The 24,225-nt window shown below is 36.7% G+C and overlaps 1 protein-coding gene across 50 annotated transcripts in view; it reads right to left on the bottom strand.

Annotated features, from left to right (window-relative positions):
* Window positions 1-24,225, bottom strand: part of ANK2 (ankyrin 2) — a 670,685-nt gene that overhangs the window by 48,247 nt on the left and 598,213 nt on the right. For 22 of the 50 annotated variants that reach the window (XM_078445806.2, XM_060654351.3, XM_078445805.2 and 19 more), the window contains 7 exons: window positions 22,275-22,419; window positions 15,410-15,512; window positions 14,674-14,777; window positions 10,095-10,130; window positions 3,000-3,224; window positions 1,376-1,474; window positions 228-382 (listed from right to left, as the gene is read on the bottom strand). In XM_078445806.2, the coding sequence (XP_078301932.2) occupies window positions 228-382; window positions 1,376-1,474; window positions 3,000-3,224; window positions 10,095-10,130; window positions 14,674-14,777; window positions 15,410-15,512; window positions 22,275-22,419 (867 nt within the window). The remainder of the gene's footprint in view (window positions 1-227; window positions 383-1,375; window positions 1,475-2,999; window positions 3,225-10,094; window positions 10,131-14,673; window positions 14,778-15,409; window positions 15,513-22,274; window positions 22,420-24,225) is intronic. The other 28 variants (XM_078445811.2, XM_078445812.2, XM_060654352.3 and 25 more) reach the window with 5 other exon arrangements.

Here is a 24,225-nt window from a genome sequence, read left to right as displayed (position 1 = left end):
GAAAGGATTTGTTTTCCTGAATATAACAGAGGTAAGAGTAGGCAAATTCATTATGCATTCCAACCCCGGAATGTACCGAATACCTGCTGTGGTAAAATAACACAAGGAACACCTATACCCAAACCCACCTCCCATCCCCGCGCCCACATCCCTAGGTCATAAGAAAGAAATATATCATTTGAATGCTTCCACTTTAGAATTCTTTTAAAACCCTCAATATGAAGTACCTTCATCCATGCCATTAAGGATTTCATTCAATTCGTCTTCGGTGTATTCGCAGTAATGCTCTTTCCAGCTGTCCCCATTCTCACTGCGCAGGACCACCAGTTCCCTCTCCTTTCCTCGAAGGGCAGCAAAATGAGGAATCTCCACAATCACAGGCCTGACACAGTAAGGCAGAACATTCAGTGTAGACAAGAGCTGGCCAACATTAAGACAAGCACCTTGACCCTGTCTGTTGCAAAGTGACCTGGAATTGTTCTCTTTCTTGGGACAGGGGTATAGTAGGCTTTCCTCCAGAGCCCATTGGCTAGCAGATGGTCACACAGTAGCATTCTACCTCAGGGGCACCAATCCTTAGGGGCATGCTGCTACCTTAAGCCAAATAATGTTTCCCTGTGAGTGCATGTGGCATTCTGGAACTTCTCCTTTGATAAATGTAAGTATAACACATTTAACCAAAAGAAACGTGCATGCATATCCATGAGGTGTGCCAATCTCCTAAAACAGTTTCTATAAGGTGCAAATGATAAAATGGTTTAAGAAGGAAAATGGCTCTTATGTTGCATAATTTGACGTGTTGTAAATGAAAAGATGTCACAAAAGTTAACTACTTGGGAACTAAAGAGACATGCACTCATGTTTTTTGCTTATTTAAATATCTTTTTCATTCAAGGGAACAATAGGCATGTGTACACAGTGTGGCCCTAACTGAGTGCCTCAGTAGATAGCCCAATTGTGTCCCATGCCTATTATATTCAGGATCCAGAACATGCACTGCCCTGATGTTTTCAGGTCGCATTCACTCTCAAAAATTATAGAGGCTTTTGATTTTTCAGTCCAGGTTGCTTTGATACAGACTTCAAATTCATCATAACAACATCGTAACTAGCACATAGTACAACTAGGCAGATCTCATGCTTTAAACGAAAATGAAGGTCACAGCACTTTAAGGGAAAAGATATAAAAACGTCACTCAAAAATAAAAGTCACATACCACAAGGGTCAGAAATGGTCCACTAAAGATAGGTTATACAGAATTTAAATCATAGGGAGGGACATGTCATGGGCACAATGACAAAAAGAGAAATCATATTGCAGAAGAAGGAGAAGAATGGGGGCCAGCAGCCATCAATTTGTTTTAAGTCACTCCTACCCAAGGAATTTGGTTCCAGGAGGCCCCAGCTGAAGGATGCGGCTGACCAAACTTTCTCCCTCATTAAGTGGGGGAGGGGCCGTTGGCAGGTGAAGTTTACTGAGTACATCCAAAGCAGCAGTGAAAGAAAGAACATAAGTAAGCTTCAGGTATTGTTTTCCACAGAACCCCAGCGTCACCAGCTGATCAACAGGGTGAAGTTTGGTTTCACACTGCGTTTGGTTCTGCCCCCTCCATTGGTCACAAAGAGCAAGGAACTGAGACCCAGAGTGTACAATGGAGGCACGTGGAAGGAGACACTTGGGTGTTTGATCTGACCCTGTTTAGGTTCACTGCCAGGGCATGAGCCAAAAAATAAACAATGACAAAAAAAAAAATATATGCTCCACAGGAAAGACAAAGCTGTTGGGAATATAATAAAAACTCTGACTTCGGGATAGAGGCCAGATGTTTTCATGGATATTCCTCAACAGATGTGAAATTTATTAAAAAGCCTAAAACTACCTGAGCATGAGGGAGGGAAGAGGGCCTGGCACAGAATATGAAAGGGCTCACTGGGGAATTATTCCAACCATACTGGCATTTTCTGATGCAACCCAGAACTTCACAGGCTCCTTCTAAACCTCTGGTCATTTAGGAGGATATGGGAGGTGGTTTCTATAATTGGGAAATACAGACACCCCTTTTCAGGTGTGAACATAATTTGCAGCAACTCATTAATAGTCTGCTCCAAATTACAAGACTTTAGAACGTTCCTTGAGTTCTAAAGCAAACCTTCTCCCCAAAATGACAGTGGCAAAGCAAAGAGTTTGTGATTAATAGGATTTTCTCTCAATTTTTGACAACAACGACTTGACGTGACAAGACTTAAATAAAATTGATTTGTTTCAAAATATTTTGAAACTTGTCCCCCTCCAAAACTTCATCCTTTTGTCAGTTTTCAGGGGCAGCTACTCATCTTTTGGCATATTGTAATACCACTTTAATATAACAGAAGCTGTATAAACAGAAGAAAGAAGAAATGCTCACTTCTGCTCAAAACTGCTAAAATGAGCACGGCAGAAGTTAGTCTTGATTTTGTCATCTTAGGGAAAACTACAACTAAAGAGACTCCCAGTGTAATTTTAAGACTCAAGGTAGCAATTTTGATGACAGAAAAGACAAATCACATAGAGTAAAATTTTGGATATTCTTATATAAAGACAACACTGATTTCCAAAGATAATCGCTCCATTTCATTACTACACAAGAGTTTAAATTTGTGTTTGGAATAGAGTAGTATTTTTCATTATGATTTGACGAGGTGAGTCTCAGATAAGAAAAAAACAAAAACTACCAATGGCTAAAACATGATAATTCACATTGGGAGCCTAGCGGTTATGGTAACATCCAAAGAGAAAGGATAATAATTCACCTGAATGTTGAACTCATTAATGCCTTAAAATAAGAGGCACGTAATTGGAGTCAAGCATGGAGGTGCTACTTCTAATTTAAAAAAAAATGTCATGGGCCAATCTTCTTTCACGACGCTTTGACGTACCTTTTTCCATTCCATCCTAGTGATTTCATGTAGAGGACACAAGCTCATCCGTGACTAAGTGGGAGGTTTATCAGAAACCCTTACCCAAGGAACTGAGCACCAGAAGGTCCGACTTCGATCAGACGACTGGCCAGGCCTTCTCCTTCCACCATTGGAGGCATTGTCGCCAGTCTATGACGTTTGACAAGACGGCAGGTGACTCGAGTTGGGGCAGTACATTTCCGAGGTGGAATAATGATACGGAGCCCATTGTGTCTGCACCCTCTCATCGCACCACCTCGGGCATCCACCATAAAACTAACCAGGAAACTAAAAATTAAGATAGAAGATTAGCTGTGTTTTGAAATATTGGAACCAGATAAACAAGCTTTGCCAAGTTAATTCTCTCCCGTAAAGCTTTACTCTCATTTCTATTTTTTGGCATGGTGGCAAAATACTTGTCTTTAAAAGTTATTTTACTTTATGCCAGTGCCTTTCTGTTTTGTCATTGTTTTCATTTTTGTATTATTTTGATCTTTATAGAAGAATTCTAATTTTTGTTGACAATACCGATGTTAAATACAAACTATAAATTCAAAATCTGTCCAATTGACTCAGAAAGAAAGTGGGATGAAATTATATAATGAACACTAGTGAGTCTTCTTTTGTTGTAAATGTAAAGACTTCTCCTTTCTAGGTATATCCGTAAAAATCCACATAGTTTACGGATAGAGAGAAAAAAATTGTGGTTTTGGGGTGCCTGGGTGGCTCAGTCAGTTCAGCATCCAACTCTTGATTTCGGCTCAGGTAATGATCTCATGATTCATGAGTTTGAGCCCCATGTCAGGCTCTGCACTAACAGCACAGAGCCTGCTTGGGATTCTCTCTCTATGCCCCTCCCCTACATGTTCCCTAAATAAATAAATAAATAAATAAATATCAAATTGCACTTTTTCTAAGTTAATTCAACCTGACTTTTCAAAATTGCATCTTGCCCACCCCACTTTAATTCTATGACCTAAAGAAAAAAAAAAAAAAAGATTCACAGGGCTTTTCCCAAGATCAAACCCATCCTGCTCTAACATCGTCTTACCCAGGATGCAGGTATTTAACTTACTGCATTCTAAAGGAGAAGGAAAAACTAAACGTTTTGGATAGAATGAGTTTACTGGTTCACATGCACTTTTCCAGTTCTTAAGTAGGAATCCCTCTGCCATACCATTGTAACTAAAGCAAAGATGGGGTGGGCGGGAAATAAGATAACAAATCATCTCTACTCTGTGTTTTGAAGTGGGAAACCCTGGGCTCATGCTAATGGGAGAGATCTGTGCATCATGATTTTCCCCAAAGTATAGTAAGCTGTGTATGGAAAATCACAGCTAATAATTTAGAAATGTAAAGGCTCCTATTCCTATTATTTTGCTCCTTTTCTGCCAAATGAGTTGTTCCTGAATAAAAGAACTATAATCCAAGCGATTCTGTTTAAGAGTACCAAGAAAAAGGATTAGTTTTAACCTTGAAGTTGCTTCCTGTGGGATGGTCTTAAAGGATCCTGCTACAGCTTAGTGTGAGTTATTGTCACCCTGATAGTCCTAACACTCATTAAAGTCTTGGAGGTACTTGTTTCATTAAGCAGCAAAAATTACACCAGGCAATCTGAGTGTTGTACACATGTACACAAAGACACAAACAATGTGTACACCCTTATACAGATTACATTACTATCCTTCCCAATTTTCATCGCATTTGCAAGATTTTATATACCAAAACAAAAAAAGGAAAGCAACATACAGGTGTATTATGGATCTATTTAGAGCTTAACAAGCACAGAACTACATCAGATTCACCGTAACTAGATATCGCATCCATGACGACACTTAAAACATTTGAAAGGTATTTCATCAAAGTAAGGACAGAAACACAATACATGGATGTTATTTTTAGACAAGTGATGGAAATATGTTAGCATCTTCCTCATAGCAGAACACAGAACTCATTAAGCATGCTATTAAACAGAAATCCTGTTGCTAGTAATAAAAATGGATGTGAGGGAGCCTGGAGTGCCTGTCTGAAGCACATCATGCAGGACGAGACCACGAGAACTGTCACTGTCCTTCTCACATGCAGGAGCCAGCCTAGAACTACCCCTCACACCCAACCCCCTAAGTTTTTAGTATAGGGCAAAAACTGAGAAGTGTAATCAATTGTCCAGTACTCAAAAATAGATGTTTCTGGGCTTTATCAAAACAAAATGAAAAAAAAAAAAAATGTTGGCTGCTGTTCTTACTACTTGTCTAAGTATGAATTCTTAAAAATAATTATTTTCTATTTGTTTCTTACAATGTTCTATAGCTTAAAAGGATGTAAAACTGGTAACACTTCAGGGCACCTAGGTGGCTCACTCAGTTAAGTGTCTGACTCTTGATTTGGGCTCAGGTCACGACCTCACAGTCCTGGGATCAGGCCCCATACTGGGCTCTGCACTGATAGTGTGGAGCCTGCTTAGAGTCTCTCTCTGCCTCTCTCTCTACACCTCCCCCACTTGTGCTCACTCTCTCTCTCAAAATAAACATTTTCTTTAAAAGTTAAAGAAAAACTGGTAACACTTCTAGATGAATACAAAAGTTTCTTCTCCATATTATTTGACAATGATATTTATGTCAATTATTATAAAAACGAGGCAACACTAAGTTTCAACTAGTAGCTGAAATATTCCAAATGTTCCAAATGCATTGCAATATTTCTGACTTTCTCTACCTTCTTTAAATTTTTTCATCTTTTGATTACTGTCACCATTGAACAATAGAACAGGGACTCAAACCCATAAGAACTTATTAGAATATATCCACTTAATATTATCAGTCTTGAATATTATTTGTACCTATAAAGCCATTTAGGGAATTTCCACCTCATGTTATATGCTATTGTGTTTCCCCTCTATGTATTTCAGTGATGACTTAGGGCCTATATGATGTCCCTATCTAGAAAAACATGTTAAATATCTTCTGGTGGTGCATCTTCTAAAAAAGTGAATTGAAGTAGCTATGTTCTTAGCGGCAATGTTTCCATAACAACGTTTGATTACTTTGTCAGATTTTGTGTCGTTGACTGTTCCTTTTGAAATCTTCTTTTGTTCTATTTACTCCATAATTTCCATTCCCATGCATGAGAAGCATGCAATGTTTGTTTCCCTCCTACTGAGTGCCAGGTGCCCTGCTTGGAACTGAGGATACTGGTAGTAAAAATATAGTTGCTCCTGCCAAGATGCTCATAGTCTAAGCCCCAGGTTTCACATGATGGTTTTGCTCAGAATCACTTAGTTTCCTGGTCAATAAGAAGTAAATTATAACCACATACAGGAGCCATGTAAGTACCATATTGGGCATGACCTTGTTCCTCCTATTTCTTCCTGTGTTCTCCCAATGCCTAGAACAATGTAGATGGAGCACATAATAGGTCATCAATAACTAATGGTTGAATGAGTGAATGGAAGAATGAAAAGAGCAAGTTGTAAGGACTTGTATATATTTATATCTAATAGAGAGAAAAGGCAGCAAAAGTGAAGGTAATTCAATTATTTGGTCTCTGGACAACCAATCCAGTCAGAACTCATTCAAATTACTACACCCAGATATTTCAGCTCATAAAATAGCAAAATAGTTGGGAAGGGCTATACTCAATGTTAAATATTCTTCTACAGGCCTTTTCCTGCCCTCAAATAAGAGACTTGATATATTTATTTCCCTTGGTAGATGATTAGTAGAAAATGGGAGTAACCAAAAATCAAGAGTTTGAATATAACAAAGTCAACAATTTTATTAGGAGTGAAAATTTCATGAAGACAGACCAAAGATTGGGAAATCAAAATAAAAGAACTTAAAGGCTAAAGCTGCAAGTAGATAAATTTAAGTTTATATAGATCTGGGAAGTAATACGTAAGTACTTTACCCAACCAAAGCAAATTGGGGAAATTAAAGCATCAATATGCATAATTCTGAGAAAAGAAATATAACATTTCCAGAGAAAACAAGCCTTTGTGTCTTTCTCAACTAACTAAAGGAAGTAGCAAGACTAACCTAAAATGACAAGCTCTGGGGAGGGAATTGTCTTTCGCCAGAGAGCAAGGGAGGGGGCTTTCCAGGAGGGGAAGAGGGAAAGGGAAGGCAGGAGGGGGAGAGAGACAGAGGCAGGAGAATTGAGAAGAAAGCAAAACAGAAAGAGGTCAAGAGAGAAACGGAAAGAAGAGAAGACATGAAAGAACTAAATAGTAGTAGTCTGAATGAATACAAAGGTGTATAAATTCAGCAAGAAAAAAGTCTGCAGAACTTACTCTATAGTCTACAGACTCAAATAACATAACTGTGGAATACCCACTAATAAGAAAGCTGAATATGCAGAACTGTATACTAAAAGAAGTCTTTTCTTCAAATGAGAGGGAATAAGAGAAATGCTAATTCAAGTGCTAATGAAAAGTCTTTTAGATAAAACATGCTCGTTAATCCCAACAATTTCTAATATAAAATTGGGTAAGCATTTGAACACTTATACTAAAAATACCAGAATACCAAAAGGTTTCACTCTTCGGATAGGTAGTAGAGTTAGTAAAGCTATTCTGCAGTGTAAAAAACAGACTGTAAGAGACCATGCACTTTTTTTTTGTACCACAGGAAAAAGTGAAAACCTGGAAGGTATGAGTCATGAGATGAATCAGCTCACATACTAGAGTTAATTAAATAAATAGGATTTTCTCATATTTTCAGGAGATTAAAAATGGGATAATACTGTAAACATTTGGAAGTAAAAGGACTAGAAGTAAAAACATATAACTGAATATGTACAGAGGAGATGGTATATGGACTGAAGCTCAGCCCTGCTGTTTGTGAACTTTAAGACTGAGGCCTTGTTGTGAGGCACCTGGGAGGCTCAGTCAGTTAAGTGTCCCACTTTGGCTCAGGTCATGATCTTGCAGTTTGTGGGTTCGAGCCCCACGTGGGCTCTGTACTGACAGCTCAGAGCCTGGAGCCTGCTTCGGATTCTGTGTCTCCCCCTCTCTCTGTCCCTCTCCCGTTCTCTCTCTTTCTCTCTCTCAAAAATAAATATTAAAAAAAAAAAATACTTAAGCCTTGTCTCAATGAGGGAGAATCGTATTACCACCAAGGGTGTAGCATGGATTAAATCACGTGTGGGTAAAGCATTTAGAAGTCAGTAAAGGCTTGTTGCCATCCTTTTCCATTCCCTACACCCATATGATTTTGTGTATTTCGAATGTCATAAAAACTACAGTGCAATATAATGCAACACCTAAGAAACAGAGAAACTAACTTTTATCAGATATTTAAAATGAACATGGAAACTTGCTAAAGCAGTTTAATACGATGGTGGAGTTTTTATTAGTTTATGAACTTCACTGTTTAAGTAAGCTATTATCACAGGGCACAAGATAATGGAGCAAGTACATTGCTCTTTCCTGGATCTATCCGTCATCTATCATTAAATCTATCTCTGTCTTGAATTACTGCTGTAACCGTGGCCCTCAAGTTTCTCATCCATAAAATGAGAGAATTCAGCTAAATAAACTCTAAAGTGAGCTGGTGTTAAAATTCTATGTACCATTTCCTGTTAACTAAAGTTTGGAAACCTCCTGAAATGTTTCACGTCAGATGCTCTGTAAGAATTTTTATTTGGAAAATAAACTGCTTTTACTGCAAGAAATATATATTCTTTCACTGGATGCTTAAAACAGTCAACGAACAGTTTTGGAGAAAATGTGTACGCACATTCCACTGAACACTGACTTAAGGCTGTACAGACAAAATTTATCACAGAATATACTCAGCTTCAATTGCATATCTTACTCTCCAAATGAAATTCAGCAATCATGCAAAACAGAAAGTCTTTCTGAAGTTTTCTAAATTGTGAGATACAATGTTATCACAATTTAAAAAGAATAAAAGCAAAAGCAGTCCACCATTATTATGCAGATGATTTGCCTGCAAATACACAATTTGATTAGCTAAACAGGTACATGCTTCAGAGGAGGCAGCAGAAAACAATGACTCTGGTCTTTTGAGGACTACATCCTCCACCCCAAAAGTTACTAATCCTTAGGTTTACTTTTAATTCATCCAGGGGTGGGGACAGGGAATTAACAGCATTCAGAGTTAGTTACTGGGTGAAAATAGGAAAAAAAAAAAAAGTCATCAGGGTGCTTCAGTGATCCACATATACATAGCAAGAGGGCCTTAAATTAAATCTGATTTCTGAGGTTACGGGAGAAAACAATATCGTGAGCTCTTTCTCCTCTCTAACTCCCTTAATTCCTTCCTACCTCTCCAAATTCCATAGACTGAAAAACTGGTGGAAAATCTCTTTGAAAAAAAATTGGCTCCAATTTGTAAAAAATCCCCAATCATTTATCACTCACAACGTTCATGTGTAGAAACAGAATATTTACTGTGTGTTTCAGAAAAAGTAAAAGGATGGACTTGAAATTTTGAATTCCAAAATTGGAAAATAAAAAACTGTCTTATTTGTAGACAAGCTGTGGTACCATAGTGAATTACTGTACAATAAAAATACTATAATCACTAGTCTGCTAAGAACCTTTAAAAATAACTTTATTGAAATAATGAAGAATAGATATTTTTAGAAAACTGGCTGGAATCATTCTATAGCACAATTTCCAAAATATCAAAAGGTTGCACTTAAAGCAGTACTAGCAAAGAAATGCCCTATTAATAAATCTTCAGACTTTGGTTCACCTAGAATATAGTTAAAAAAAAAAAAAAAACCCTGCTAAATGACACTTAAAATCATAACCTACGATATAACTAAAATAGCTCAACCAATTTGCATAAAAGCTGAAAATAACATTCTTCAGCTCTATGTAGCACTTTTTCTCACCAAAGAAGTAGAGATGTGGAGACTCAGGTCCAAAACAGGCTCTCACAGTAGCTCTACATTAATTGTGGGGCAACCCCACCTACTCTCCAAAGGAAAAAAAAAATACCCACTTTCCTTTCACCACAGAGAAAGAGAATTCAGAAATGACCACAATTTGGAGAATATAAATCTCTCTCTCTCTCTGGCTAGGTATCTTCACACTAAAGCATCCTGAGATGGGGTATATGCAGAAGGAGATGGTGAAAGGGGGAGAGGAGGAGGCGACATGTTCAGAGAAGGAATTATGCAGAAGTTCACCTGCTGTTGTCACGATCAAGACATGGAGAGGTGCGGCTGCAACAGAATAGATACTTTAGCACAGAGAAGGAATGGATAAAGTGAAATATAAAGAAGGAAATCAGAAGTGACTTTCAACCGAAATATATTACTTATACACCAATACAGTATTCACTGAAAAAAGATGGAAATACAAATGAAATATAGCTCTATGCAAATGCGGAGAGAAGAGCAAGGTATGGGGGTTCGCAGTGACTCCCAGTTCAGGGAACTGGGGATGTGATAAAATCGCTGGATTTGGATTTGTTGCCTTATTCAACACTGGTTGGGGGAAGGTCATGTAACAAAGTCTGAGTGTCCCGGGGAAGTTGCTAAACACCAAGGGGCATTGTAATAAAAATCACAGTCTTTGATTTGATGGACACAGTCTCCAAACTTTTCAGTCATACTTTTAATACTTTCAAAATAACGGTAATGCCCTTTTGGTCTTCTTCCAAAGAAATGCAAGCAGAAAAGGCACAATTTAAATAGCTTCAATGACAAACAGTAGCATCAACTATAAGGTAGAGCAGGTAACATTAATTACCTACTAGCAGGTAACAAAAAACTATGCTTTTTTTCAAGACTTTCATTCCCTGATTTGTGGTTTACTGTTCTCACTGGCCACACTGTCTAATCCCATTTTCTAGTCCTTTCATGCCTCTTCACCCTGAGTCTGCTTTTCCACAAAACCCTCCGTAAGTTTTCATATGATTCATTTGTGTTTTCAACACTTGACAATATACAAAGGGATACATGTTTAATGGACCAGAAATCCAGCCTTCCAAAACAGTTGTTCTGCCACTCAGAAAATAATTGTCTTCATCCAAAAGAATTTACCCTCATGTACCTTAAGAAACTGGGTTGTCTGAAATACATAAACAACTAAATTAACTGCTATAGGAATTTGATAAATATTGTCAAATGAGAAACAGTCTTGATTTCCTTGCCTTTCTAATGTCACCTTCCACTATTTGAGCTAATTACCTTCATAAGTGTTTTTGTTGACTTTTTTTTAGAGTAGTTTTAGATTCACAGCAAAATTGTCACCATGTTTTAATGAAAAGGGAGTCCTTTAAAAGATCACTCTCTTATAGGTTTGTAGCTCCTGTAATATATTTGAGCATAACATCACGAAGTGGCATTTAATTGTTGGCACTGGCTGTCATTAAAGGACTATAAAAATAATACCATTGAAATAATAACATTTAAAATGAATCACAAAGCTATTACTAGAAACTGAGCCTTATTTGTTAATTCATTATGCACTTATGAAATGGAGGAGAATTAAAAAATTCAAATTCTTTGCCCAAGCTTATGTTGGTACACTCATGACTGGTCTTGCTAGAAATGACTGTTTAGATTGTGAATCAGTAACACAATCCAAAGAACAGCAACAAAAATATTACTGTCAGCCTTTCTTTCGCCAGATATTGGCTCTATATACTGGGTGCAGAACAGGTTTTTTTTTTTTTTAAGCACTGATACCTACTTTTTTGTAGTCATGGACATTAGTCATTGGAAAAATAGAGCAGAGGTTAAAGAAAATTACTAATACTGCTTTTGGTAGAAAGTGTGTCTTCTATTAATCTAAAAGCCCTTTATGGAATCAAATAGAACATTATACATAAAATTAGAGGCATATGCAAAAAAACGCTGACTTTATTATCCCCTTTATCTAAAAATCAACTATTCCTTACATTTTGGGCAGATTTGGAAGTGACTTAAGAATTCTCCCAATCAATTAAAGAAAAACTTAGTTCCCTAAAAACTATATAAAAATGACTACACGGGTGCCTGGTGTATAATGAACAAAATGAAAAAGAGAAATTATAGATGATATGATATAATGAATGTTATTCATATCCTTTAATATCATGGTAGCTTTCAAATACCATGACACTCAAAATCCTTGTGTTCAGTGTAATTATTCATCCCATTAGAGTCATCTGTGGCATTGCATTCAAATTCTAGAGACCTCACTAGATATAACCTAATAAAAATAACAAGTCAAATATTACCATTATGAATTATACTAGAGTGGTATTGTCACTTAAAGTATTCTGAATACATTCTGCTTAACTTATTTGAAATTTGTGAAGGATTTAGAAGGTGTATATGAGGGTTATATAAATACTAATAGCTATAATTTATTGAGTACGTATTCTTTCAAGGCAAAATGCTAATTATTTAAGAAGCATGGAATCCATAAAGCTCCCTTATCGGATCCATAATATAACTCATCTTATAAACTGAAACTTATAGATAAACTGAAATTATGTAAATAGATACTTTACATAACTTGCCCAGTGTCATATATGGAGTGTCAGGGCTGGGAACTGAATTCTGATTGGTCTGACTCCAAAGCACACTTTGGTTAGTGTTTGAATAACCAACATGTTATCTGCCTTCCACTGATTGTCTTCCAACTTCAAAAACAACAGAGAGGTGTGTTTCTTAAAAGTAGAGGTTAGATCTTACTTATCTATTTTCCTCAGTGCCTGACACAAGGTTTAGTACTTTGTAGAATTCAGCAATGTGTGAAGAATAAATAAGTGAATGGAAGAGATAAAAAAACATTTGAGAGAACTAGGTATATGTTAATTACCTAGATCTCCCTGGTAAGCAAAGCTTTATTAGGCAAAGTTGTCCCTTTCTAACAGTTTATATATAAAACAGACATATTTGGACTACTGGCGCTGGTAGAAAATGCCAATGCTAAGACCCCAACAACAGAGATTTAAATGTAATTAGTTTGAGTTGGGGGAGTTGGGGGCCTGGGTATAGTATTTTTTAAAGCTCTGAGGGGATTCTAATGTACAGCCAACGTTGAAAATTGTTTAGAATCAATGATCATGTCTGAAGTTTATAGGAAAATTGGCTTATTACAGACCAAGAGTTTAAACATCCTTATCTTAATAAGTGGTTAATTTTTAACCAGTGGATGATCTTGTTTCATCATAAGTAATTAACCAGAATTACTTATGGCATGTTTCTAGTTTTATACAACTGGTGTGTATATTGATGTACTTAAGCTGAATAGTTTATTGCCCTTCAGTAGTTAAAAGGTTTAAGGAATTCCTTTCTTAAGGTAAATTATTTATTCTGAAAACTGAAGTACTACCATAACACTTTGACTCCTGTAAATTCAGCTATTGATATTTAATCACACTTTGCCTAAAATAATCTTGTCACTTTGCAGGCTGGTATAGACTTCAAATATTTTATTGTGATTTCTAGATTCTGATCTATTATCCTTCAGTACTCTAGGTCCAAGACTCTTTTCCTCCTTAGCATTGTTGAGAAATCTGGTAGAAGAAGGTAATATTATGTCTTTAGAATAATGATAGCTGTCAGACTTTAATTATCTCTTTTACACCTAAAAAAAGTTAGTAAATTTGGATGATGTTTAACTTGGTTTTTATTCACTTGAAATAACTCTTGTATCAGGAACTGCCTTTTACTTATTTAAAAAGGAAAAGAATATTATGATTATTTTCGATATCTATGTGACTAGTTTTAAATTCTATGAGCCTGTAGTAGAAAATTAGACTACAAGATCCCAAATTTTTAACTACAGTATCTTCGAATGCTTTTCTGAAAGGAGAATATTTTAGAATAATAAAAATAAGAAAGGATCCACCACTCAAAATAGTTCCAGGGATTATGGATAAGGAGTTTGGGATAATAATTTATATTAAAGTATTGCACGGATAAAATACAAGTGAGGCTTCTTTAAATGAAAATGGAAATGATTAAATGAAAAATATTTTTAAAGCTTTTATGTAGTTATAAAATTACTATACAAATTGAAACTACCAAAATGTAAGGGAAAAATCTTTTGCGAAGAGTGAAACAATTTAAAACTCCTTAAGCAAATTATTTTCTGCATAACTGAATTCTTACATCTTACGAACATCTTTAAGTATGTTCAAAATTATTAACTCTAAGTAATCCTACTTTTTAATGGGTTAATACAAAGAGGCAGCATTTCCTGCATAATGACTTATATATTATCTGGATAACTTTTAGAAGGTGACTGAGAACCTGACAGGTTGCATTAAAATTTCCCTTTTTGGTATACCCCTACTTCAAACAGTATATGAACTCTTCTATCTGTGTGATTCAAACATCTGTAAACATTTTAAATGCATGAATATGTGAGGAAAGGCATTTATTAAACTAGTCCGTTAACCTTAGAAAAACAGAACTTTCTAGAAAGCAAGTGATCCTGTCCCTCTTTTTAAAGATATCTTTCAGACAAAATGTGAACAGTAAGGAGGCCACTGGTATATTCCGGTTAGTTAGCAAGCTGTCTGATGCAATTCTACTAGTTATTTTAAAACAACAGTCAGTTTTTCTATGCTGAATTCAACTCTTTGGGCAGGTTTGTTTGTGTAGATCGAGTCCATGTTGGACAAAGCAATGTTATTTACAAGTTTAAACAAAGGTCACTTCCCCTGTAAGCTAGCCATCAGCTAAAGCTACTGGACAAAGCTGTTATTTTCAAGCTCATCTCTTTTTACCTCTTGATCTGGATACATAATACTGATTTACTCACCCTGAATGAATAGGGCTGGAAGAAAGAGCCACGTTGTCTAAGTTCTCAGTGCCCCAGCTGAGACGATAAGAATTCCTTTCTGCTTCCTTGGCTAGAGTTGACACCTAAATACAAAGAACACGGGATTTAACAAAAATACTTTCTTCCAAGTGAATAAAATATAATGAACTCTAAAAAGTATCACAGGAAAGTGGTATTACCACCTTTTCATTTAAAAATATAAGACCGAGTCATTTAAAATGCATGTTTTATAATGCATTCCCATTTAAATTACACTGTTGACATAAGACCACATTTGTGAAATTGTCCTTAAAGATAGGTATTCCCATCTATTTCTCTATATCCAACCAGCCAAAACTGATAAAATCACATCTAAGATTAAAATATTCCATAATTGCCTCTCCCTGTTTTCTGGGAACTGAAAACAATTTTAAATATAAGGTAAATATAATATCTTTACCTGTACCTTTCATTTTATACCTTAAATGCATCCTATCTCACTTTTTCCTTTAACAGACATTTTATAAAGAAATCGATTTAATGTATAATCTCCACAGAAGTATTAACATGCAGCATTATCACTTTGGAAAAGTCCTCAGACTCTTATCCTAGCTTGTCAACCACATTAAAAGGATTTTCTTTACACACAAAAAAACTTTCTCTGGACATCTTCAGCAACCAGTAATGTTCAAAAGCTCTCCAGAAAGTTGAAACGTCAAAGTAAAAAGTCACGTACCTGGTGACTGGGGATGACAACCGTGTCGTCAATCATGGCACTGTCCCTCAGGTAAGAGGCATGGCTCAGGGTGTGAGACCTGTCGGAACTGAAGGATCGAAGGCTGGTAGGTTGGCAGGAGGCCATGGTCATGTACCAACGGCAGTGGCAGGGTTGGGAGGATGGAAGGATGAGCCGAGCAGGAGAGTGAAAAAAGCCTGCTATTAGCTAACAGTGCAACTTCCAGGGGGACATTAATCGCAACCATGGGAGAAGGAAACCCAGGTCTCTGTGTTGCCCTACCTTTCTGTCCAACAACTAAATTAACACATCTTTTGACTGGTTCCTACCACTCAATGGCAAGGGCACAAGGGAATCCAGAAGTGAAAATTTGATCCTTCTAATCTGATTTATTTTCCTCCCAGAAGTGTTTGAAACCAGCCACTGTAGTTCACTTACTGCCAGGACAAGAAATTCACACAGGAAATAATGCCAGAATAGGTTGCTTAAATCTGTGTTAAATGTTAATCTCCCTGCAACTAAGAAAAATATTAGTGGGGGCGGGGAATAGACCACCCTCAGAGAGAACAAAATGAAAGCACAGGTTTCATTTTCTCTCATTTTTCCATTCTCTCCATGCTTCATTCTCCTCCTCTCCAACTGTGAATGACTCAACACTGGTGCACTCCCCTGGAAGGTACAGAGTGAAATGAACTGTGACCAGATGCATGCTTCCTGCGGAAGTGGAGTTCCTCTTGTTTGTCTCTGGTGTCTCCAACAATGCTATTTCAAAGGGCAACATTGTTCCCTTTGCATGTCCTCTGTGTGGTGAGTGAAGCACCAAAGAGTGCCGGTTGCTGTGGCGATGAGATGCAAGAGCACAAGAAACCGTTTCTAAGCACCAACCAGAACACAGACACATCTGCCAGCACAAAAACAAACTGCCAGTGGACACAACCGAAAAATGAGGCTTGCTTTCAAAATGGGATTTAGGCCTTGATAATTGATGCTGTATATTTTTGATAAATCTGAATTTCAAACTTCGGAATGATATACGCAAATGTGACGGGTAAAACTTGACATTTGCATAAGTGCAATTCATTCCTTCCTAATCAATTTGCACAATCTAATGACAAATAGATTGAGATCTCATATAAGCTCATATATTTTATACGTGTTAGTCTAAGAATTAAATATCTGTATTCAAAACATTAGCCCAAAGCCCATAGGGAAAAATAGAGATATGCAAGCTTTCACAATATTTATAGAAGCAAAGTTTCATTTACTTTCAGCTAGTAGGCATTTGGCCAGTGAAGCACTGTAGAATTATGGACTAAATGTCAGGTTAGCATATTTCTGAGCAAAAACTATTTTCATTTTGCAAATATACCTATTTCTGTAAGCCTTATACTGTCATTTTTATGAAGTGCCAATATAGCCAACTTCGATTTTCTTTGAGGAAATCATCATTTGGTAGATAATTCATAGGAAGTTAGGGCCTTCACCCTCTTATCCTGCTGTAGGTTTTATGCCCCTAAAATAGACCTGGAATATCAGAGGATAAAGTGACGTGAAGCAAAGCAGCTGATTGTCGGATCCTACATAAATGTGTGTTTATAATACAAAGAAATCTAATTTGGGAATTCACTATTTTGTGTTATATAGGCTCTCGAAGATTCAGGCTCCAGACACAGCAAAGGCAGGAGCAGCCCAGACACCTTAGTGAGCCCATCCATAGGGGTTTTAGTCCTGGCAGCTGATATTGGGGCTGGTTTTACAGTTGTGCAGTTGGGATTTCGATGGTGCACTTCACAAACAGGCTGCAGGCTACTATGATTAACTTTGGCCTAACCTTGAATTTGAGGATGAAAAGAGATTAAATTATTGGGGGAAAGGATCTGTAATCTCAGCAAAAGCTCGTCTCAACTGCTGAGTAAATTTTTTTTTCCCTGCTTTAAATCATGAAGATAGCTAAGATCCACTTGTATGTTTTGTACCAGGCAGCAAGAGATACATAGGTCTTAATTCTACTTTGCTTTATTTTGTTTTGAATTTTGCCAAGAGAAGGGAAAAAGGAGGTGTGAAGGATCAGCTTCCTGAAATGATAGGTCTGTCTATAGGGTCAACCATCTTCCCCTGTCAGGTTCTTACCCTGCTCAGATTTGTTGATTACATTAGCTCTATCCATGGCTTTAGAATTCAGAGCTCCAAGTTGTAACTTTACACATGTAAATGTGCTAGATCTATATGAACGAATAGTGCAAAAGGAGCAAGAGGCATTGAGGTACAGGATTAGACATGCCTGCTCACAACAGCGAGTAGAGACTCTGGCAGTAGGTAGAATTGACTCCTAAACGCGACACTGGAATAGCGGAAACACAGGTCTCAAAGAGAAAGTGGAAATTTAGCTCGGATGGGAACAAACTGGCAATAAAGGTACATGAAATAAGACCTAGTGAAATAACTGCCACCACTATAAAGGTCTGAACTTTGAAAGAAGGCAGTTGGGTCTCAATCGCCACACTCAGGGTGATACTGTAACTCGGTGGATGTCTGTCTGCTTGGGAATGAAGTCTTAAAGAACTCATTTGGCTGCAAGCACAGAGCTGCATTTTGCAATCTATGCATCAGTAATAAAGGAGGATTGTTTTGATATCTATCTACTTGATACCTGGGTCTATCTCTTAACTGGTTTGAATCAGAGGGCCAAAAGAGTACTGGTGTTTTTTGTTTTGTTTTGTTTTTTATCTTTCCTAAAGCCTCAACAGAAAAGAAATACAGAAGGAGAAGAAATAAACAAAAGAGATACAGTTGACTTACAACCAAAAATGAGATTAGGGTAGAGAGAGAAAAATATTAGCATATGGAAACAGAGAGTAAGAAAAGTTGGAGAGACAGACGGAGGGAGAATGAATGAGTGAGAACGAGGTCCAAATATCTCTATGATTTTATTCTGTCTTACTGTTTGCTGCCTTCTAAAATGCTAACTGGGTGTTCAATCAACGTTTATAGTTTCTAACTGCTCTTGTCTCTGATATATAGAATTTACTTAAATAAATAAAATTAGAATATTCCAACAGTGGAGAAATTATTCTAGTGAAATAATGACCAGCACAAATGTCTGGAATAATTCAAGTCTCTACCCTGACTGAAAACATTACAAACAGGTTTAAATGTTTTACAATTCATTTTTGTCATAAATTCAGAGGTCATGCCATTCAGTTAATAAGGTCAAAATAACACGTATCCATAGAAGTGTGAACTTTTACTTGCTGTTCAGCTAGGGATTGTGCCAAAAGTTCTGTTATGGTCTTAAATTTATACTTTTTTCCACTATAGTAAAACTACTTTATGGACACGATAGGTAGTATCAAAGTCTGTAATTTCACTGAAAAATGTAATAATTACTATCTTAGTATGCTGTACTATTAGACAGTCAATTAATGAAGTTTTTCAACCCTACTGAACAAGTGAATATCCAAAAATGTTTATGTTCTATGTGCTTTATTGTCTGTAAAAGCTTCTGTGGTTCATTGTTACTTAGTGTTTTACATTAAATTTAAATAGCATTTTTAATTTAAAACAATAATACTATGGACACAACATCTAATCAGAATTTGGATATATTTTTAGGAATGTACATTAAATTGTACTTATTTTTGCTCTCCTGCATCCAGGTACATTTTAGGCATCAGAATCGTTTTTCTACCATCTTCAACTACACATAAGGCTGACTAGGTTCCTTTGGAGAAGCCATGCTAATGTTTTATCAGCCACAAGGTGGAGCTGTGATGTTAACACAAAATCATACCAGGGGCATGTCATAGACTTTTATTCTAGTAATATATTTACCCTTCTAGCTTAGTTATTCAATACAGCAAAATTCTAATTTGAGAATAAATCCATAATTCTAGAATATAAGCACCCCTTGCCAACACACACACACACACACACACACACACACACACACACACGAAAAGTGAGCAAGGAAATGTGGATGTATCCAGGAGGATCATGTTTTCATGCTATTTAATACCTACCTGGGCATGGTACTATTGAAAGCATACCAAATAAATAATGAAAAGTAAAAATGGTTACAAAAAAAAAAGAAAGAAAATTTCCACTTAACTGCCTAAGCAAAATTAAAAAAACAAAATCAGTGAAACAAGAATTCCATGAAAATGAGATGTTGCCTGTAATTCCATATTGGAGATCATGAATACAATCTGGGGTCCCATAAATGCAAGTGTGGACCTAGAGAACTGACCATGACTTATTCATTTTATTGCCTCATCTTAAATGCTGATAAGTGTTCAGTTTAAGAGGAATCATTAAACCTTTGACCCCTGTTTTATAGATAGTATTGTTCCAAATTTTTCTTAACCTGGTACTTTCAAAGAAAGAAAAAGAATAAGATCAAGAATTTATTCTTAGTAGAATAGAACAGGCTGAAAATAAAGGTTTTTTTTTTTTTTCCTCTGACAGTGATATGATTATGTATAGATTATTATGAATCTGTGCAAAGCCATAAACATTTTATTTTTTTGAAATCTCAAATCTTTTATTAAGAAACTTCAGATTGTGATGTCCAAATATACCAGGATGTCAGAATCCAATTATAAAACACTGGCTCCATCATGAGCATTCCCACTCTCGTCCCTGAGTGCTCCTCCTTCTGCCTCTCGACCCCATGGACCACCCTCTATCTACGTCATTGAAGCCAAGGGGTCAGTCTAATCTTCTTCCTCTTCTTCACCCACTCCGTGAAATCTGTCACCAAATCTGCCTAGTTTCACCTCATAGATAGGCTCTATCTATGACAAATTTGAATTTGTCATTTCCCAATTTCTCTCCATGATCACTACCACCAGGGTTAAAGTTCAAATCTTCTCTTAACAGCTTCAATTAATATTACTGCACTAGTTTGTCAGGTGGTCACAACTGCCAGGTTTAGCCCTTTGACAACTTCTCCCTAAAATTCACCCTTAATCTCACAGTCAGAGGGATCCACCCAAAACGTAGACAAGATCTCCCCTCCTTCACACTTATACTCTAGCAACACTGCACTATACTCTTTCTCTCACACACCATGGGCCTTTGCTCATGATCTCATTAAGGCTTCAAATGCCTTTCCCACTCTTCTTCACCATCATTAGCCATCACTGTGTTTCAGTTTAGGCTCATCTCCTCCAGGAAGCCTGAGCGCTGGGGTTTCAATTGCATTCTGTGGGTATTACAGCCCAGTTTCTCTCACATCCCATTTGACTATGACTTTAGCAATTGTGTCCTAGTCATGTTTGTACCTCTAGCAACTACCACAAAGCCAGCCCAGAAAGGCACTCACTACATGCACATTGAATTGTTTAAGAGAAAAAATAGGGAGGAGGCATTGATGCTCAAGGAAAAACCCCCAAGAAAACTTGTTTTTGCTAATTATCCATTTAGAATTGACTACGTTTTAAAGTATTTATTTCCTAGGGGCACCTGAGTGACTCAGTCAGTTAAGCGTCCAACTCTCGATTTCGGCTCAGGTCATGATCTCATGGTTTGTTGATATCAAGCCCCACATACGGCTCTGTGCTGACAGCATGGAGCCTGCCTGGGACACTCTCTCTCTCTCTCTCTCTCTCTCTCTCTCTCTCTCTCTGCCCCTTCCCCACTCTCTCTCTCTCTCTCTCTCTCTCTGCCCCTTCCCCACTCATTCTCTCTCAAAATAAACAAACATTTAAAAAATTAACTGTAAAATGTCTATTTCTTTTTTTTTTTTTTTTTTTTTAATTTTTTTTTTTCAACGTTTTTTATTTATTTTTGGGACAGAGAGAGGCAGAGCATGAACGGGGGAGGGTCCGTATATGTTAACTATAGCTTAGCAAACAGCCAAGATTAAAACTACAAACCTAAGATTATTGATTAGTGAAAAACACACTATGTGGACAACCATATGCTTAACCTAAATTGGCAGTCATTCTTTTGATGAGGTACCTTGGAATGTTCTTCTGCTTGCCTCAAAAAATAACCAACACCAGTTATGCTAGTAAGTAACAGTCAGAAAATAACACTGATTTTATACTTCAGAGTATTATATGAACCTCTTCAGATTTGTCTACAAAACCTATGCTCCTTCATATTTTTCTCAGATTGCTTTTTGTATTCAAGTTCTTGGAGGATTGTGGTCTCATTATTTTTCATGAAAAAGTCAGTTTCAGGCACAGGTTCCTTCTGAATTTACTTCTTTTTAATCCTTCTTCACAACATACTTCTATTCACAGAAATTATGGCACTAACAAAAACACTCAAGGAAACTGCATGTGTCTGCAATTGCCACGTAGTAAGCCTGTCCATAAGGTAAAACTGGCCTTTTTATTTGCCTAGAGAAAAAAGTGGCAAATAACTAAAACACTACATTGAAAAGTAGAGATTTCTTTACTTATCATTTCTTTGCTTTTTACTGGTTGTTTGACTTTTACTAAGTAACTTAATCTCTTTCGACTCAGTTTCCTGTTCTTTAAAATAGGCACTTAAAGTTGCTCAAGGGGTGTGCCTGGGTGCCTCTGACTCTTGGTTTTAGCTCAGGTCATGAGCTGATTTCACAGTTCATGAGATGGAGCCCTGCATTGGGCTCCGGGCTGTCAGCACAGAACCTGCTTAGGATTCTCTCTCTCCCCCTTTCTCTCTCCCTCTCCTCTGCTCTCTCTCACTCTCTTTCAAATAATAAATAAACTTAAAAAAAAAGCTGCTCAAGAACGCAGTAAGGTAACATGCTCAGAGTTGTTATGTGCAGTCCCTGTTTAGGTATCAATAATTATGTCTACTTTTTTATTATTATCATGAAAAAAGTGTTGCATTCCCTCCTAGCTGACATCAAATGTAAGCTTTAGGTGAATACCTGTCTGAGCGGGCTCCCTCCAAGCTGTATCGCAGGTAATTCATACCATCCAGGAACTGGCTGCTGGGTAGAGAGTCATCACCCAGCTCTTTCAGATCCTCGGGCCTTAGGTATTCTCCTCCATCACCTGTCATTGTGTCATCACCTTGAAGCAACCAGAGAAAGACAAAGCATTATGCATTGAATGTAATATTAACTACAAAATAGGAGGATTGTGGAAAATACCAGCATAATAGCACTGACATCACTGAAACACCACACACCAAAGAAAACAACGCATGCAATTAAAAAGTGATAAAACTTAGAGAAACAATATTTGACCCGCTTCTATCACTTACCAAGAAGAAATAATTACCCGAATTCTAATTCTCTTAATATCAGTCAGTTCTCTTCACTCATTTCTTCATCACTCATTTCTTTACTCACTTTCTTTAGCTGGCTTATAGCTTATATTATTTAACTTAGTACAATATGTAGGCTGCTTAACTTCTACACACAGTTCCAATAATTTTGTACATGATGTCCAGGATTAACATTCTCTTCATGTCATTGGCAATATGCTAAGTAATATCTACTTCTCTAAAACAAATCTGTGGTATATTAAAGGAAGGGATATAATTTATAAGATTAGCAAGGTATGCACATTAGGGAAAGAACACCAGAACAATGTGAACAGATTGTGACATTTTAATAAACAACCTTGAATTTAATTTTAAAAACATTGGAGAGCATAAAAAGTATGTTTTGTTGGAAACTAGATGGCTTCCCAAAGGTGAACTATAGGGAAAAAAGTGAATTAAGTAACTAAGTTGTAGCAGAAAGAGATGACTAAGTGTGGTGGCTCATATTTAGAAGCCCAAATGTTAAGGGTACATCCCCTGCCCGTGATTAGGAATAGAATGCTTTCAACAATATCTTTTTCAGGTAATTCAATAAATAATACCCCATTCACAGAAATGTTCTATATGCCATTAACATGCTGAGATGGAGAAATAAATAATATAGCTGAGAGAAACTGTCTTTGAGGACTCTGAGACACTAATCACACACTTTAAGCCTCATAATCTATGTAAAGGAAAACTTGAAAGAATGGACTTTATTCCTACAACTAAGTTAAATATTGTTTTATTCTCATTTGTTTCAAATAATTGTTCCAAATCAACACTAATTTATAGAGATACAGCATTAAAGAATTGTAAGAAGGGTGGGTCTTTGACATTTCATTATTTGTCTGTATATATGATTTTAAGATCTCAGATTATTAGGTCTCTAAATTACTTAAAGCTGATGACAGACTGAAAAAAAAAAAGATCTTTCAGTAAATAGGGACATAACTTATTCACCATTAGATTTTTGTCTCAAAATCAATGCATTTAACATTTGACAGTTACAAGTTTCATCATTAAAAATATTTTCATGGCTCTTTCAGGGACACCATTAGATTTTTATTGAGTTTTAGCACTCTGAGTTAGGATACCCAGAGTATTATTAAAAATTGAGTCTTTAAGGCCACCTGGGTGGTTGAGTTGGTTAAGCATCCAACTCTTGATTTTGGCTCAGGTCATGATCTTATGGTTTGTGAGTTCAAGTCCCACATCAGTTTCTGTGCTGACCATGTGGAGCTTGCTTAGGATTCTGTCTCCTTCTCTCTCTGCCCCTCCTCCATTTGCTTTTTGTATCTTTCTCAAAAATAAAGAGAAATGAAACTTTCAAGATAAAATGAAAGTTGAGTCTTTAGAATTGGACAGACCTGGGTTCAAATTCTGATTCTGTTATTACTGGCTTGTTAATCTTCCAGAGCCTCAGTTTCCACAACTAGTAAATGGGAATGATACTAATAATCTATCACATATACTAGTTATATGAGTTAAATAACACATAAAAATGTGTAATAAAATGCCAGAGTATAATAACTGCTAGCTATTGCTTCTACTAATAAAAAATGGTGAAT

This window comes from Panthera onca, chromosome B1 (assembly GCF_046562875.1).
Source record: "Panthera onca isolate mPanOnc1 chromosome B1, mPanOnc1 haplotype 2, whole genome shotgun sequence".
Taxonomy (NCBI): domain Eukaryota; kingdom Metazoa; phylum Chordata; class Mammalia; order Carnivora; family Felidae; genus Panthera; species Panthera onca.
Note: the sequence above shows the minus strand (reverse complement) of the source record. Positions and strands in the feature narration are given on the sequence as shown.